The sequence below is a fragment of the Phaethon lepturus genome, unplaced genomic scaffold (genome assembly GCF_000687285.1).
Source record: "Phaethon lepturus isolate BGI_N335 unplaced genomic scaffold, ASM68728v1 scaffold20167, whole genome shotgun sequence".
NCBI classification, from domain to species: domain Eukaryota; kingdom Metazoa; phylum Chordata; class Aves; order Phaethontiformes; family Phaethontidae; genus Phaethon; species Phaethon lepturus.
The window spans coordinates 9205-21924 of record NW_010552757.1 but is presented as its reverse complement, the minus strand read 5'-3'; the positions used below and the strand labels follow the sequence as shown (position 1 = coordinate 21924).

Here is a 12720-nt window from a genome sequence, read left to right as displayed (position 1 = left end):
CTCATGAGTTGTCCATTTCTGCCAACTACTTGAACAATTTCTGCCCAATTACCATGAGAGTCCTGAATAATTATATTCCCCTTTTAACATTTGATGGGTGACATCCAGACCTTAGGAGCATGGTCTGCCCAGGGGGAGTTCTCACCCAACTTGTGTTGGTTTTCTAAGTGGTGCAGCTTCCCAGATTAGGCATGATAACCATTTAAAAGTTTGTGGGACAAAACCTGGTAGGCTTTTCCGAATCCTATCTTAGGCTCGGGTCTCATTAGCTTGGTGGTTGTACCTCCTTTCAAGCTGGCGTGGGTCTCCCTGGGAGATTGTGGGCTTGGGAAGTCTGAGGTGGCCGAGATGTCAGGCTTCCTTGGGGGCCAGGGAAAATAAGGTGCTCCTTCAAGCACCTAAGGTTGGATTCATCTTGGACAATATGAAGTGTTTACAAACGCCCTAGACATGTAGGCTTTTGGAGAGGCTGGAGGGGGATAGGCAGCCCTGGGACACTACTCATGACATGTTGCTCCTATTTCTCTCCTTCAGCTAGATGTCAGCTCAGAGGTACTCATTGCACTGGATGTTGCTGAAGTTACCTGAGAAAGGTCTCTCTTTACTGACTTAGTGGCTACCCCTTGTCTCTAGCCTGCACCTGGAAATGGGTCACAACTGGGCTTCCCCCGGCAGTGGGATGTGGTCAGACGTGGCCGGTCTGGGCATGCATCTCACTGAAAAATGAATGAAAACCACAACTCCAGGCTGCTCCAGTTGACGACGGTGGGAGAAGAATGAGCCGTGCAGGGCTGGAGCTTTCACCCCACAGCACATCGGGAGCTCTGGGCTCTGAAACGAGTCAGATGACAGAAAAAAATTCAGGTGTTTTTTTCAAGTCTGAGTCTCTGTCCCCATCACGCAAAGAGAGGTGACCCGAATTGCCTGGAGGAGCAGCCAGAGGCCCAGGGCATGAACGCGTGGGAGGCATACGTGTGCCTCCAGGTGGCCCGTGGCCACAGGACGTTGCCTGGCGGGAGGCAGGGAGCTGCCAGCTCCAGCTGCGCCGGCCCCGGGTGCTGCCAGGATGCGGCCATAGAGGTCAGTCACCGCTGTCCCCACGAAGACGACACTGAAAAGGGACGTGTGGCCTGGCGGTGGGGGGAAAAAATGGAATGCGGTTCCTAAGGTGGCATCATTCCTGTGGGAAAGCGGGGGATAAAAAAGGGAAAAAAGCTGAAAAGCTGTTTGGAGAAACTGCTGAATCAACCCGCCCTCCATGAGTGCCCTCCGAGCCTGCCTGGCCCCTCTGTGGTGCGGAGGGGTGATGTCCCCTGCGGACACCCCCCGGCCAACTTCACCCACCGCCTGCCCCACCGGTAGAGGTTTTCCCTCTCCTGCCTCGTCGGGCAGATGCTGCCCACACTAACTAAGCAGAAACCGAGGCTAAATCCAGCCCGGGCAGCGCCAGGAGCAGCACTGCGGCACTGAGAGCGCAGGCAGGCGGCAGCCCCGGGCAGCATCTCCAAATTGGAGGGAGATGGGGTTTTTTCATACCTATCTGTCATTTCACTTCAAAAAAGGCCAAAGACGCTATGAGAAGGCAGAATGAAGGAATTGCAAAGAGGAGAAGGCGTGAAAAGGGGTAAAATCCCTGAGCTGGTGACTTCGGGAGGGAGGAGAAATTCACTGGGACAGGGGAGGAGATGGGAGTAGGAAGCTGAGCCTGGGAGTGCAGACCCAGAGGATGGATGCTCAGGCACCGTGCAGCGACCCAGGACGCTCAGCCAAGGGGACCACACCGGGAGAGGAGCCCAGCCCCGAGTCCTGCTTCTGGTGCGGCGCTGGCAGAGGGAAGGGGCTGCGCGGTGCTCGGTTGCCAGCCGGGGTTAAACCGCGACAGTTTTTTCCTCAGGGGACAATGATGATTTTGTGACTGCTGGGTTACACCAAACCCCACCATTACAGAGGACCGCGAGGCATCGGGAGGAGCAAGTTAGTCGCTTCCGGCGTGCAGCCGTTACTCTTCACCCCAGTGCTAAAGACGCAGCGTGCACAGGTCAGCGAGCAGAAGCCCATCGGTGTCAGCTCCAGCGGACACCATCATCCTTCACCGCTTTCTCTTCTTCCAGATGTGCGCTTCCACACTGCAAGGTGATGAGGTGATTTGGCTAGCTGCTCTGATAATTAATCGCTTTGCACAATTATGTTTTTTACAATTTGTTTATGGATGCCACGTTGGTACCTCCATAAAATGGCTTTATGGGGTTTTCCCTGCCCCCACGTTGTAAATCGAGGTCTGTAAAATGTAGAGCAATTTATCACTGACCATTGCCCAGTTTTATGTTAATGTTTGAACATGGCCGTAAAAGAATTACATCATCTTACCTCTGACCAACTTTTAAGGCAAAAGGACCTTATAAAACCAAGCTCTGCTTACCAGCAAGGCACCTTCTCCTCCGCTGGGAGCACAGGGAGCCTTTCCATCATGAGCTTCACTGGAAAGTACGAACTCCAGTCCCAGGAAAATTTTGAGCCTTTTATGAAAGCCCTCGGTAAGTGCCTGCGTGTGCTATGTGCTGCTTTGCCTCCGCAGAGCCCACTGATATTTGGGAGTCCAACTGCTGATGTGCTGAGCACGTAGATTGAAAACAGCTCTCTGATTTCCTATTTCTGCCTGTCGTCTTGCAATTGATGGGTTTTCTTAAAAGCATGTGCATGGAGATGTGATCTCAAAAAAGAAGAGAAAGCGTCTCTCTGGCTGGTGGCTGGAGGTCAAGAGATGCTGGCTGAAATTTTATGGCTTGCAGGAGAACGGTCCCAGCAGGCTCTGCAGCCCCGGGCCAGCGCAGCAGAGTGCTGCACACACGTGATAAGCCAGTGGGACCTTGGTGGCTTAGGGCAAATACAGATCTGCTCCATCAGGCTGTGAAATTTGAGGGCAAGCAGGACATCACTCAGCCCACCGTGCTGCTGCTCGGCAATACTGCAAAGCCCCAGGTTCCACCATTCACCAGAAAAATAGTTGGGGTTGTTTACATGCTTGATGATGAATGTGGCTAGCTAGGTTTGCACCGGTCTCCATGCCAGGGAACATGCTCCTGCAGGGTTCAGAAGGCTTTGCACTAGTTCTCCACAGTTATGTGCCAGAGGGTTTCTACCTGTCAGAGCAGCTTCAGGCTTTGGGAGAAAACTTTAGTGAGTTGGTTCTGAGGGACCTCAAATCTCATTAAAAATCCACTTGGTTCCCTCATTCTGCCTCAATTTATTCCATTTTCTCCACTTGCCTCTCAGTGAAGGAAGGAAAACAGGATTTTTTTCTTTCTGTCTGATGCTTAGCCAGGGAGTTAGCTCTTCTGCTCCCAGCCAGGTTGGTGAGACAAGGGAGATGTCTAGTTCCCACACAAAACCCAGGATGACAGTATTTTTTATTCTTCCTCCCCAGCAGACTCAGGGCCATGTGGCCCTTGGGGAACCATCATTATTGCAAGGTTTTTCCACACTGGAATAGAAAACCTCCTGGCTGTGGGTCCCCAAATCCCACCACATTCACTCTCAGCAACAATCTGCCCACTGATGGCTCCAAGGCCTGCCTAACATCTCTTGTTCCTGGGCAGGGCTTCCTGATGACCAGATCCAGAAGGGCAAGGATATCAAGAGCATCTCGGAAATCGTGCAGGATGGGAAAAAGTTCAAAGTTACCGTGACCACTGGCTCCAAAGTGCTGCACAATGAGTTCACCATTGGGGAGGAATGTGAGATGGAGATGCTGACGGGAGAGAAAGTCAAGGTGAGTGATCAGCTCCTCCTCTGCCAGGGCTGCGGGGACTCAGGGACATTAAATTTCCTTTCCAGCCATTCCCTCTGCACTTGAGCAAACAGAATGACCAGACCACAGATGTTAAACCTGACACAGGGAAAAGACCTGGGCTAGTTGCTGAAACCAAGTCTGCAGATGTGACACCCACTGCCCTGCTCCTGCAGGTCCTCAGCAAGTCTCTTAGGGACACATTTCTGAAAATGACAGTCCATTTCTGAGCCACCTTCCCAAGAAACTCAGAGCCTGAGACTCTGAAGTTCCTACCTCCCCTCTTTGCTTTTACAAAACAAGCTTCCTAAACAGCATTTCTGCAGATGAAGCCTTGTATTTCTTAAGCTATTTTAATAGCCAGTTTGGAAAATACTGGAAGCCGGTTTTTTAATAGCCCACTTGGAAAAGGGGGCTAGAGATGCTTTGGTAAATTCTTCTGACAGCAAAAGGTCTGAAAGAAATCTTTCGGATTTCAGAGGAGGAAAAGGGTTGATTTTCTGTCATGTTGCAACACAAAACATACTCCCACCTTCATTTTGTTGACTTAAAGGTAATGCGGGAAAGTCAGCTAATGAATCATAAACCAATCAATCTCTCCTTTTAAGTCCCAGCGACTGTTAGCTTCTCTGGTAGCCTTTTCCACTGCTTCTGTTTACACTGGGTGAGATGATTTGGCAAGGTGAGGATTTATCATCCTTGAAATTGGGTCAGCTCCCATTGCTAGACATTAGTTTCCAATGGCTCATAAAATGTCAAGACAATGCCACCGGCAAATATTGCCTCTCACCGCTACCTTGGGAGAAGATGATATTGCAGGGACTTTTGAAAGCAGGAGGGATGATCACCAAAGAAATTCCCCAGTGAACGGGGCTCTGAGAGCTGTACCGGCTGTATCACAACTTCCAGCATCACTGAAGTCCCTTGAGCATAAACGAGGGGGAAATGGCTATTAGAAGAGTTTTACCCTCTGTAAATCAGCAACTCAAGGGCAGATGAACATGTCTTATAGCTGGACAGATAGATGAGCAGAAATGGTTTTTGCTGGGTTATTTATGTGAGCAATTTCAATGATCAGTGATAGTTGCCCTGGGGGTGCTGGTGCTGTCTGTAGCCTTTTTAGATGTGCATCTCCTGGGGAGCAGAGACTCAGCAGATGTGCCTGTCCTCAAGAGCTTTCCAGCCATGACTGGGTTTCTGAAAGCTCCTTAGATAGTTTCCCACCTTGGCCGACACTCCCCCAGCCCCACGCTGTCACCCAGTTCCTTGTCACGCCCCCACAACTAGGTTGCTGCAGCAATGTGCAATAGGTGGATGATGGAGAGGAGACAACACAGCATGCCCTGGCCCAGCTCAGGTGGCTCTGCAGTCCTCTTTTCGAGGTGTGCAGCTTCTCTTGGTCTGCGTGCTGCATGAGGAGCTGCCCCAAGGAACATCAGGGCTGCATGAAGGTACCAGCATTGGTACGGTGAAGAGCATTCTTTCTTCTCCCCCAATACTCATGTGTTGGTGTGATGCCAAGGGATGCCAAGGACCCCTGCTCTGGCATCTAGCAGTGAGGGAGCTGTGAGTGAGTCTCGGTCTGAAGGGGAGAGAGGTAGGTATGGTGGCAAAATCATATCCCTGTAGAGGCCAAAGTAAACATCCATACCTTTGTGGTGGTGTAGTCACCGCCAGCACAACCATCTCTCCTCCTTCTCCCAGGAAAGCCAAAATCACCAGGGGAGTGGCTTGCTCCAAACAGCTTGCAGAGAGGATGGTGGCAACTCAGTACAGAAGGGGAAGAACAAAATGCAAGGGTTGAGATGGTCTCCAGCAATAACATGAATGCCTCTGTCTCCTCCTGCCAGGCTATTGTTCAGATGGAGGGTAACAACAGACTGGTCGCAACCCTGAAAGGGCTGAAATCTGTCACCGAACTCAGCGGAGACACCATCACCAATGTAAGTATAGAAGTGAAGGGTGATGGCTGGAGTAATGGTGCATACAGCTGCCTCCAGGGATCTGGCCCTCGAAAGCCTTCAGAGAGGGAGGAGAAATTCACGAGGTGCTGGGGACCTTAGGGAGGTGCTGGGGACAAGCACGTGCTTGTACTCAGGCTCTGCACCCAAAGCTGATCCGTTGGCCAGGCACTGAAGGCAGTTTTTCATTATAGTTTGATCCAAAAAGTACTCTTTAAGACACAAGTAGGCATTGCTGATCATAACGAGGGCATGTTCTCATCCACGCAGAGGTATAGGTACGTGTCTGGGCCTGGCGCTTTTAAAGAGAGGTGCAGCAGACTGATCCCAGTTGAGGGATGCTACATTATACCTGCTTTGGGGTATTGATGAAGAAATCCAAAGCTTTAATAATTCAGTTTACAGGAGACAGACTGGGGATCAGTCCTGTTTTGATTTGAGATCCTTTGATTTTTGAGATCCTTTCCAAGTAGAGTTTGGAGCCAGGCACCACGAAAAGCTAACACTTTTCATTTGTTATCAGACGCTGACCATGGGAGACCTCACCTACAAGAGAATCAGCAAGAGAATCTAGAAACCCTGCACACGCCAACCATTTTACTGTGTAAAATGTGTCCATTAAAGTAAAATTTGTATTAAAAGCCTCTTCACTGTTGCTATAAAGAGATGCAAGCCTCCAAAACTCACACAAGCCCTGGTAGCAATTGGGCAACAGGCTGAGCCAAGGCTGCGCTGATGTTGGTGAATGGAGCCAGGCTAGGGCACAGGCTCAGAGCCGCTGAGTGACCCTCCGAGATGTGCTCCGTGCTGATGGGCACTCTTCCAGCCCCTTCCTGGGGACAGGTGCCAGCATCTCCCTGAGTCACCACCTTTGGCTGGGTGGATGGAGGAGCACTGGGCAGGGAAAGGGCTCTGTTCCCTTTCCTTACAAACATGGCCAAAGTGACCACAAGGTGACTGACAGGGCAAAGCATGGGGTGGTTTAGGTGGGGCTCAAGGAAATGTCAGTGATCCTGCCTGGAAAGCTGCCTTGGGGAAGCAACCAGCACGGGGACAGTTCAGGTATCCCAACCTCCATCTTCATCCTCACACCTCTGCAACAGGATCCAGCCCTGCAGGCTCTGGCCACCCCATCCCCGTCTCCACCCCATCCCTTCCCACCAGCAGGAGGGCCCCAGACAGCCTTCAGGTGTCCAGTCTGTGTTTCACCCCAAACCAATTTTTAACTAAGGGGACTGATTTACCTGAATTAATTTATCCTGATGTAGGAATTCCACTTAGTCTCGCTTGCCAAGTGCCCACAGTTTGCTGTTGCACCTGTGTCAGCTGCAGAATCATTTTTCATCACTTTGCCATCAGAAAAACACTACTTTACACAAAACACCATCTGTGGGTCTTACTCAATTTGCACTCACTGCCCACAGGCATACATGACACTTTTTGGAACCCGCTTCCCACATCTACTGTCCCTTGGTCAACTACCCATGGACATCACTGGAAAGAAATTATGTCATCACAAGGAAGTGATGGGGAAAAAACGACCTAGGAAAGAATCGATAAAAATTCAACCAAGGACTTCAGGATCAGGACTTGTGTAGAGAGAAACAGGCTTCCAATACGAATGTAAATAATTTTATAACAGGTTTTTTTTCTTTGATTTTTAATGCTAGTGGTAGAAAAAGGTTTCTGCAAAGATCTCTTCTGCTTTGAGCCATCAGAAGATTTTTCCGGACTTTCCCTCAGCAGGTCCATGCTGTCTGACAGGTGCCACTGGAAACAATCCTTATGGATATATCACATTCCTATATCACATTCCCAATGTTTGGAGGTACCACAGGTGAGGTTATCCCACAGGCATGAATTTGTGTCAAGCTTGGAGTTTACTCCTTCTTGTGGAAGAGGCTTGGTGAGGTCTCATTGCTGGGTTCAGGCATGACTTGAATCTTTTGGTTTTTGAGGGCAGCTTCCCTCATCTTGTAATACATGAATTCATTCTGCTGAAACATGCGCAGCTCCATCTCCGTCTGGACACGCATGACCTGAGGGACACAACAGGTTACAAAACCTGTGACACAGGGGATCTCGAAGCAAGTGAATAAGGAACTGCCTAAAAACTGGGGACCATACTTCAGGGATGTCCTAGGCCATGTAATGACTGATGCACCTTACTCAAGGTGTCCCACCAGCAGGACCAAAGCTGACTGGACACAGATAACCAGTTGCTTACTCAAACCTGCTGGCCTGTGTACTGTGAAGGTGAAGAATGCATCAGCCCTTCCTGCACCCACCTCTTCCACAGGCTGCTGGGAAGCCTCATGCTCCTAAACCTGATGCAGGACCTAGAGGAGATGCTGTGCAGAGCCAGGGAGCGAGTGCGCTTCCCATCCACACCCTGGGCTTGACCCTTGCTGTGACCCATCACTGGGGTGGGGGTCACCTCATGTGGGAGGAGGCAGGGGAGGAGGAGAGGGATGCTCAGCCCCTCTTCGACCACATCACAGTTGCACCACCGGCATCCCAGGATTCACCACAAGCAGAGTCATTCCTAGTGCGGCATTACAGCAGAGGCTCAGAAGGGATTTAAGGAAACCTTTTACACCTGACTTGGAGTTTATTCAACCCTTGGTTTAGGAGCACAGAAATAAGCATGTGCCATATATCCACTGTTTTCCTCCTAAAGTAAGTGGGAAGGGAAATAGCAAAATGGAGGTGCTGGGGTCTCGCCCTCTGCTATATATAGGGAAACAGTCCACAGATCCTAAGCTGGGAAATACACCTATGCATCATTTAAGGAAAAAATACATGGCAGCTTAGGACTGGGGACTGGTAAATAAAGAAGAATGGACACCAATAAAGAAAAACAGTTGGTAAACTGGAAACACCTAACCATACACAATTTGGTATAGTGAAATTGTAATGCCATCCATCCAAGAGCAGTGAAATCAGGCTGTTTGAAGAATGGGAGGGTCTGACCTTGGGCACAGCAGTTTCAAAGAAGATTCAGGGGCTCAGCGGCCATTTTTAATGTATGTCCTGGTGCAGGATAAAAGCTATTTTTCAGGGATGAAAATTTCCCATAGGAAGGGAAATTGATACATATCTCAGCTCGTACAGATGGGTTGTTTCTACTGCTTGAATGTAGTTTTGCCCAGACAGATAGCAGAGACGACACAGGAGATTACACCTACCTCCAGGTCTTTGGTAATTGGGTGGGAAGGTCCATGGGTTATCAGGAGAATGGCATAGGCTTTACAGATCAAGCCATGCCCGGCTTCAATGAGACCAGCATGCCAGTGAGTCACCCCTGCCCGCATCACGGCCATCCCCAGCTGCGCATTGTTGGGATGGTATATTTTCCTGGAAAAACATTGAGTAATTTTAGTTCAGGAAAGATCTGGGTTCCCAAATGTTTGTCAGTGACTCGATATGTTTGCCAAAGAGCAGACTATTTACTCAAGCGAAGAGCCTATTGCATTCGGTGCCGCTGAAATGTGCAGACCTGCTTAGAAAGGGTCAGGCATGAGTTACATGAGGACACGAGTCATACGAGGACGTGAGTTGTTGTGAAAGAGGATGAACAACCTGCAAACGGGGAAAAGCTGGACACCTGGGTTGGAGAATGCCAAGCTCTGTCATTCCACATTATTTTGGCACAAACAAAACCCAGATCTGACCCTACAGCCCAGACGGCATCAACTTAACTTCAGACACTTAATGCAGTGCCTAAATTGAGAATGCAACATCCACCAGCTTCTCATTCAAAGTAGAGAGAGAAACAAGGGATGCCAGAAGCTCCAGAAATGTTCAGTTCACACCCTTGACATGCATCCCTGCCTCCAGGGACTGTCCAATCACTCCCTTATGGTCAGTACCCAAGGTGGGAAAAATGAAATCTGCTATCTACATGCAACTTTAGAAGCTGAGGCAGAGTTAGAAGCTGCTTGCACTTACCTGAAAACCTGCCTTCAAGGGCTTATTTGGCATATTGAATTGGCAGATCTTAAAGCAAGGAAGAAAATTACTGCAGTCCTCACTCTGGACTGAAAAACTGAGGAACAGGAAGGGGAAACACCTTCCTTTGTGTCATTCAGTTAGCTCAGTGCCAGGGCTGGGACATGAAGTGGCTTGTCAGGCCTGCAAGCCAGGGAGGTGATTCTGTCATCCCTCCGAAAAAGAACAAAATATCCCAGGCCTTTTGGGGTAGACCTGACCAAAAAGACAAGTAATGAGTATGAGACGCTCTCAGCAGGAGAGTGAACAAGATGACAAAACGGGCTTTTCTCTCTTCTCTATGGTTTCCATTACTTTTTTTTTCTTGCTATTTAACACTCATCAGTCCTGTAGTAAAACCTCAGTAATAATAAAGCACATAATTTTTACTGTGAGGTTTGCCCTGGATCTGTGTGAACTAAGCATGAATTTCTTTATTCTCACTGAGCATTTACCACAGGACTTGTGTATACTAATTAGCCAAGACAGAAAGCCATGTATTATTCACGAGTGAAGGGATATCTTGAATGACAGCCATCTGACATGGTTTCTCTTTTCTCTGCAACTTCTCCTTCCTGCAGGGCACAGCAGAACGGACCATCTCCTGCAGCAACAGCTTCTCTGTCCTGCAGCCAAGCTCTGTGTCTTGCTACCAGGGCAGCCCTGAGATGCTTCTGAGACAAAACAAGAAGGCTGAAGATGTATGCAAACCATTTCCCCGTTACAGTTCAGTAAATCAAGGTGTTCGGGAGCTCTTGTGCATATAAGAAGAGGTCCCTGTCTGCCTGGTGATATACTCAGGTCCCAATGTGAATGGCAGCACCACTGTCCTGATGGGAGCAGACTAAGAAAATTATTCCTATAACACACTGCCTAACATTGCATAACCACAGAGAGCTGCCAAAAATAGGGCACAGACATACAGGTAGCCGTCCACCATCCTCTTGGCGTAGTCAGCTGCTTCCTCAAACATCTGGAGGTAGGACAGCACCTCGGAGGCAATGCTGAGGATCCTCAGGAGGTAGATGTTTGTGTCCCCCAGCACAGGCTCCTGTTTCTTCAGGCACTCACGGCACAGCTTCACGACCTGCACCCCGGGGGAAGCAGGGAGAGGAAGGGCAAGTCAGAGCACCTTTGGGCCTGAAGCTGACACGCCAAAGCACTGTGGGTTGCATGGTCCATACCAGTCCTATAGGCCACGTCAGCACCCATGAAGGTTGGGGAAGATAAGCTGTGCTTTGATTTGTTGAGAAGCATCAGCCTAGCAAAACAGTGCTTTCTCTCCCAGGGTTACATTGATAAAACTGCTGAGGAAAAAGTGATGTCTGCTGTTCAGGAGAAGAAAGACCCCAGGAGGTTGGGGTTTGTCAGATACTAAGTGCCTACAGGACTCTTATAGCCCAATGCCATCCACCCAACCTCCTACAAGCACTTGATGCAATGAATGCTCTTAATGACCCCACGGGGCTGGACACATGGAACCGCACTGTCTCATGCGTGTCTGCTCAGTTGTGTCACATCTGCACCTAGCTGTGACCCAATGTCCAGATTTCTGCTCTGGGGGGCTTCAGCCTTTTCCCAAAGTAAGTCCAAACCCAGAGGCTATTGCTCAACCTGGAGTGTTTCCCTAAAGCTGTTACACTCTGAAGAGAACAATTAAATATTTCCTGAGTCAGCAAAAGAGGGAGAAAGGAAGAAGTGACTTTGCCCCTGTGGTCTCCACGCCAGGTGGGACATGGGTCTCCCACACCACACACCCATCCTCGGCACCCAACAAATGAGCGACATGCAGGAACCAGGAGGTGAAGAGGAGGTCAACACAGGCAATCATAGCCCACAGCTCTGTGTGACAATCATCCTGACTGTCCTGTCCCTCTCCCAAACCCTTTTTATGAGGCTATCTGGCAGAGCTGACTCATTACACTTGCCCTGTAACTCATGTTTTTTGCCCAGGAGGCCTTTGGTTCAACACCTGTGTCAATCAGAGGTGCTGGAAGTCACCTGGATCTCCTTGTATCATCACTATGAAAGAAATCAGTCTGGGATGTTTCCTCAGACACAGTCGTGCATTATAGAGGGCAGAAACCTGTCAGCGTTTGCAATTTGAGCTTCCAAGAGGGCAGGAAGCACACAGGGATATTCAGCTTACAGCAATGGGGGGTTGTTCATCCTTAAATCACTGACGTAGAGAGGGACAAGACCTGTTTTCCCTGGCAGTGCGTATACAGCAAGAGAGCAAAAGTACCAGGACTCACTTCATGGTAAAGTCCCTCCATGCGGGCCTTGTTGATCTTCTCCAGCGTGTCCTTGGAAAACTGGATAACCTCCTTCACCATGTCTGCCGAGGGCTGGGGACGTTAGGAAAACCAGTGAGGAAAACGCACAGCCTGACACATGCCAAAATACCCTGGTTGAAGGAATGCTTGTTCTGCAGCCTAGGAACCCAGATGAGCTCAGAGGGATGATTCCCACATCACCCACTGCCTTCCTACCACTGGCTGTATATCCCAGCGTGCCTCTCAGACCTGCCCAAGACTGGGCTGAAATGGTCCCGCTACCAAGTTGAGAGGTGAAGCTCCTGCTGACTTCAGCAAGAGTGTTGCTCATCAGGGTAGTGGCCATGTACACCTGGCATGCATGACTGGGTTCCTCGACTCTTCCCCCCACTTCTCTCCTCTGGAAAAGGGGCAGAATTGACCCTGCAACTGGGAGGTCTCAACGAGATGCCAAAGAGGCTGTGAAAGCCACCAGCTGGTGTGTATCAAGTGTTCCCAGTGCAGCTGCTTGAGAGAAATGAAGCTCTTCAATGAGAGATGGGTGGAATAAGGATAGGAAAGATGACTAAATGTTACCCACTCTGAGAAATGCTGTCATTAGGTCCAAACACCATAATACAGTTGGCCTCAGATTTCAGCTGCATCCAGAGAGTGAAATGTGTTTCCCCACACACCTCAAAGTTTGGATTTCACCATGTATTTGAAG

General features: G+C 49.5%; 2 protein-coding genes across 2 annotated transcripts in view; one reads left to right on the top strand and one right to left on the bottom strand.

The window, feature by feature from the left end:
• Window positions 1-2431: 2431 nt before the first annotated feature.
• On the top strand, window positions 2432-6398 carry FABP1 (fatty acid binding protein 1, liver). The gene is made up of 4 exons (XM_010291326.1): window positions 2432-2534; window positions 3597-3769; window positions 5638-5730; window positions 6272-6398. The coding sequence occupies exons 1-4, from the start codon at window positions 2468-2470 to the stop codon at window positions 6320-6322; spliced, it is 384 nt and encodes a 127-aa protein (XP_010289628.1). The 5' UTR covers window positions 2432-2467; the 3' UTR covers window positions 6323-6398.
• A 934-nt stretch (window positions 6399-7332) lies between these two features.
• Window positions 7333-12720, bottom strand: part of SMYD1 (SET and MYND domain containing 1) — a gene marked incomplete at its 5' end in the record, with an annotated part of 13422 nt that continues 8034 nt past the window's right edge. Inside the window, 4 exons of the mRNA XM_010291327.1 lie at window positions 7333-7787; window positions 8937-9105; window positions 10662-10825; window positions 11994-12086. Of these exons, the coding sequence (XP_010289629.1) occupies window positions 7629-7787; window positions 8937-9105; window positions 10662-10825; window positions 11994-12086 (585 nt within the window). The remainder of the gene's footprint in view (window positions 7788-8936; window positions 9106-10661; window positions 10826-11993; window positions 12087-12720) is intronic.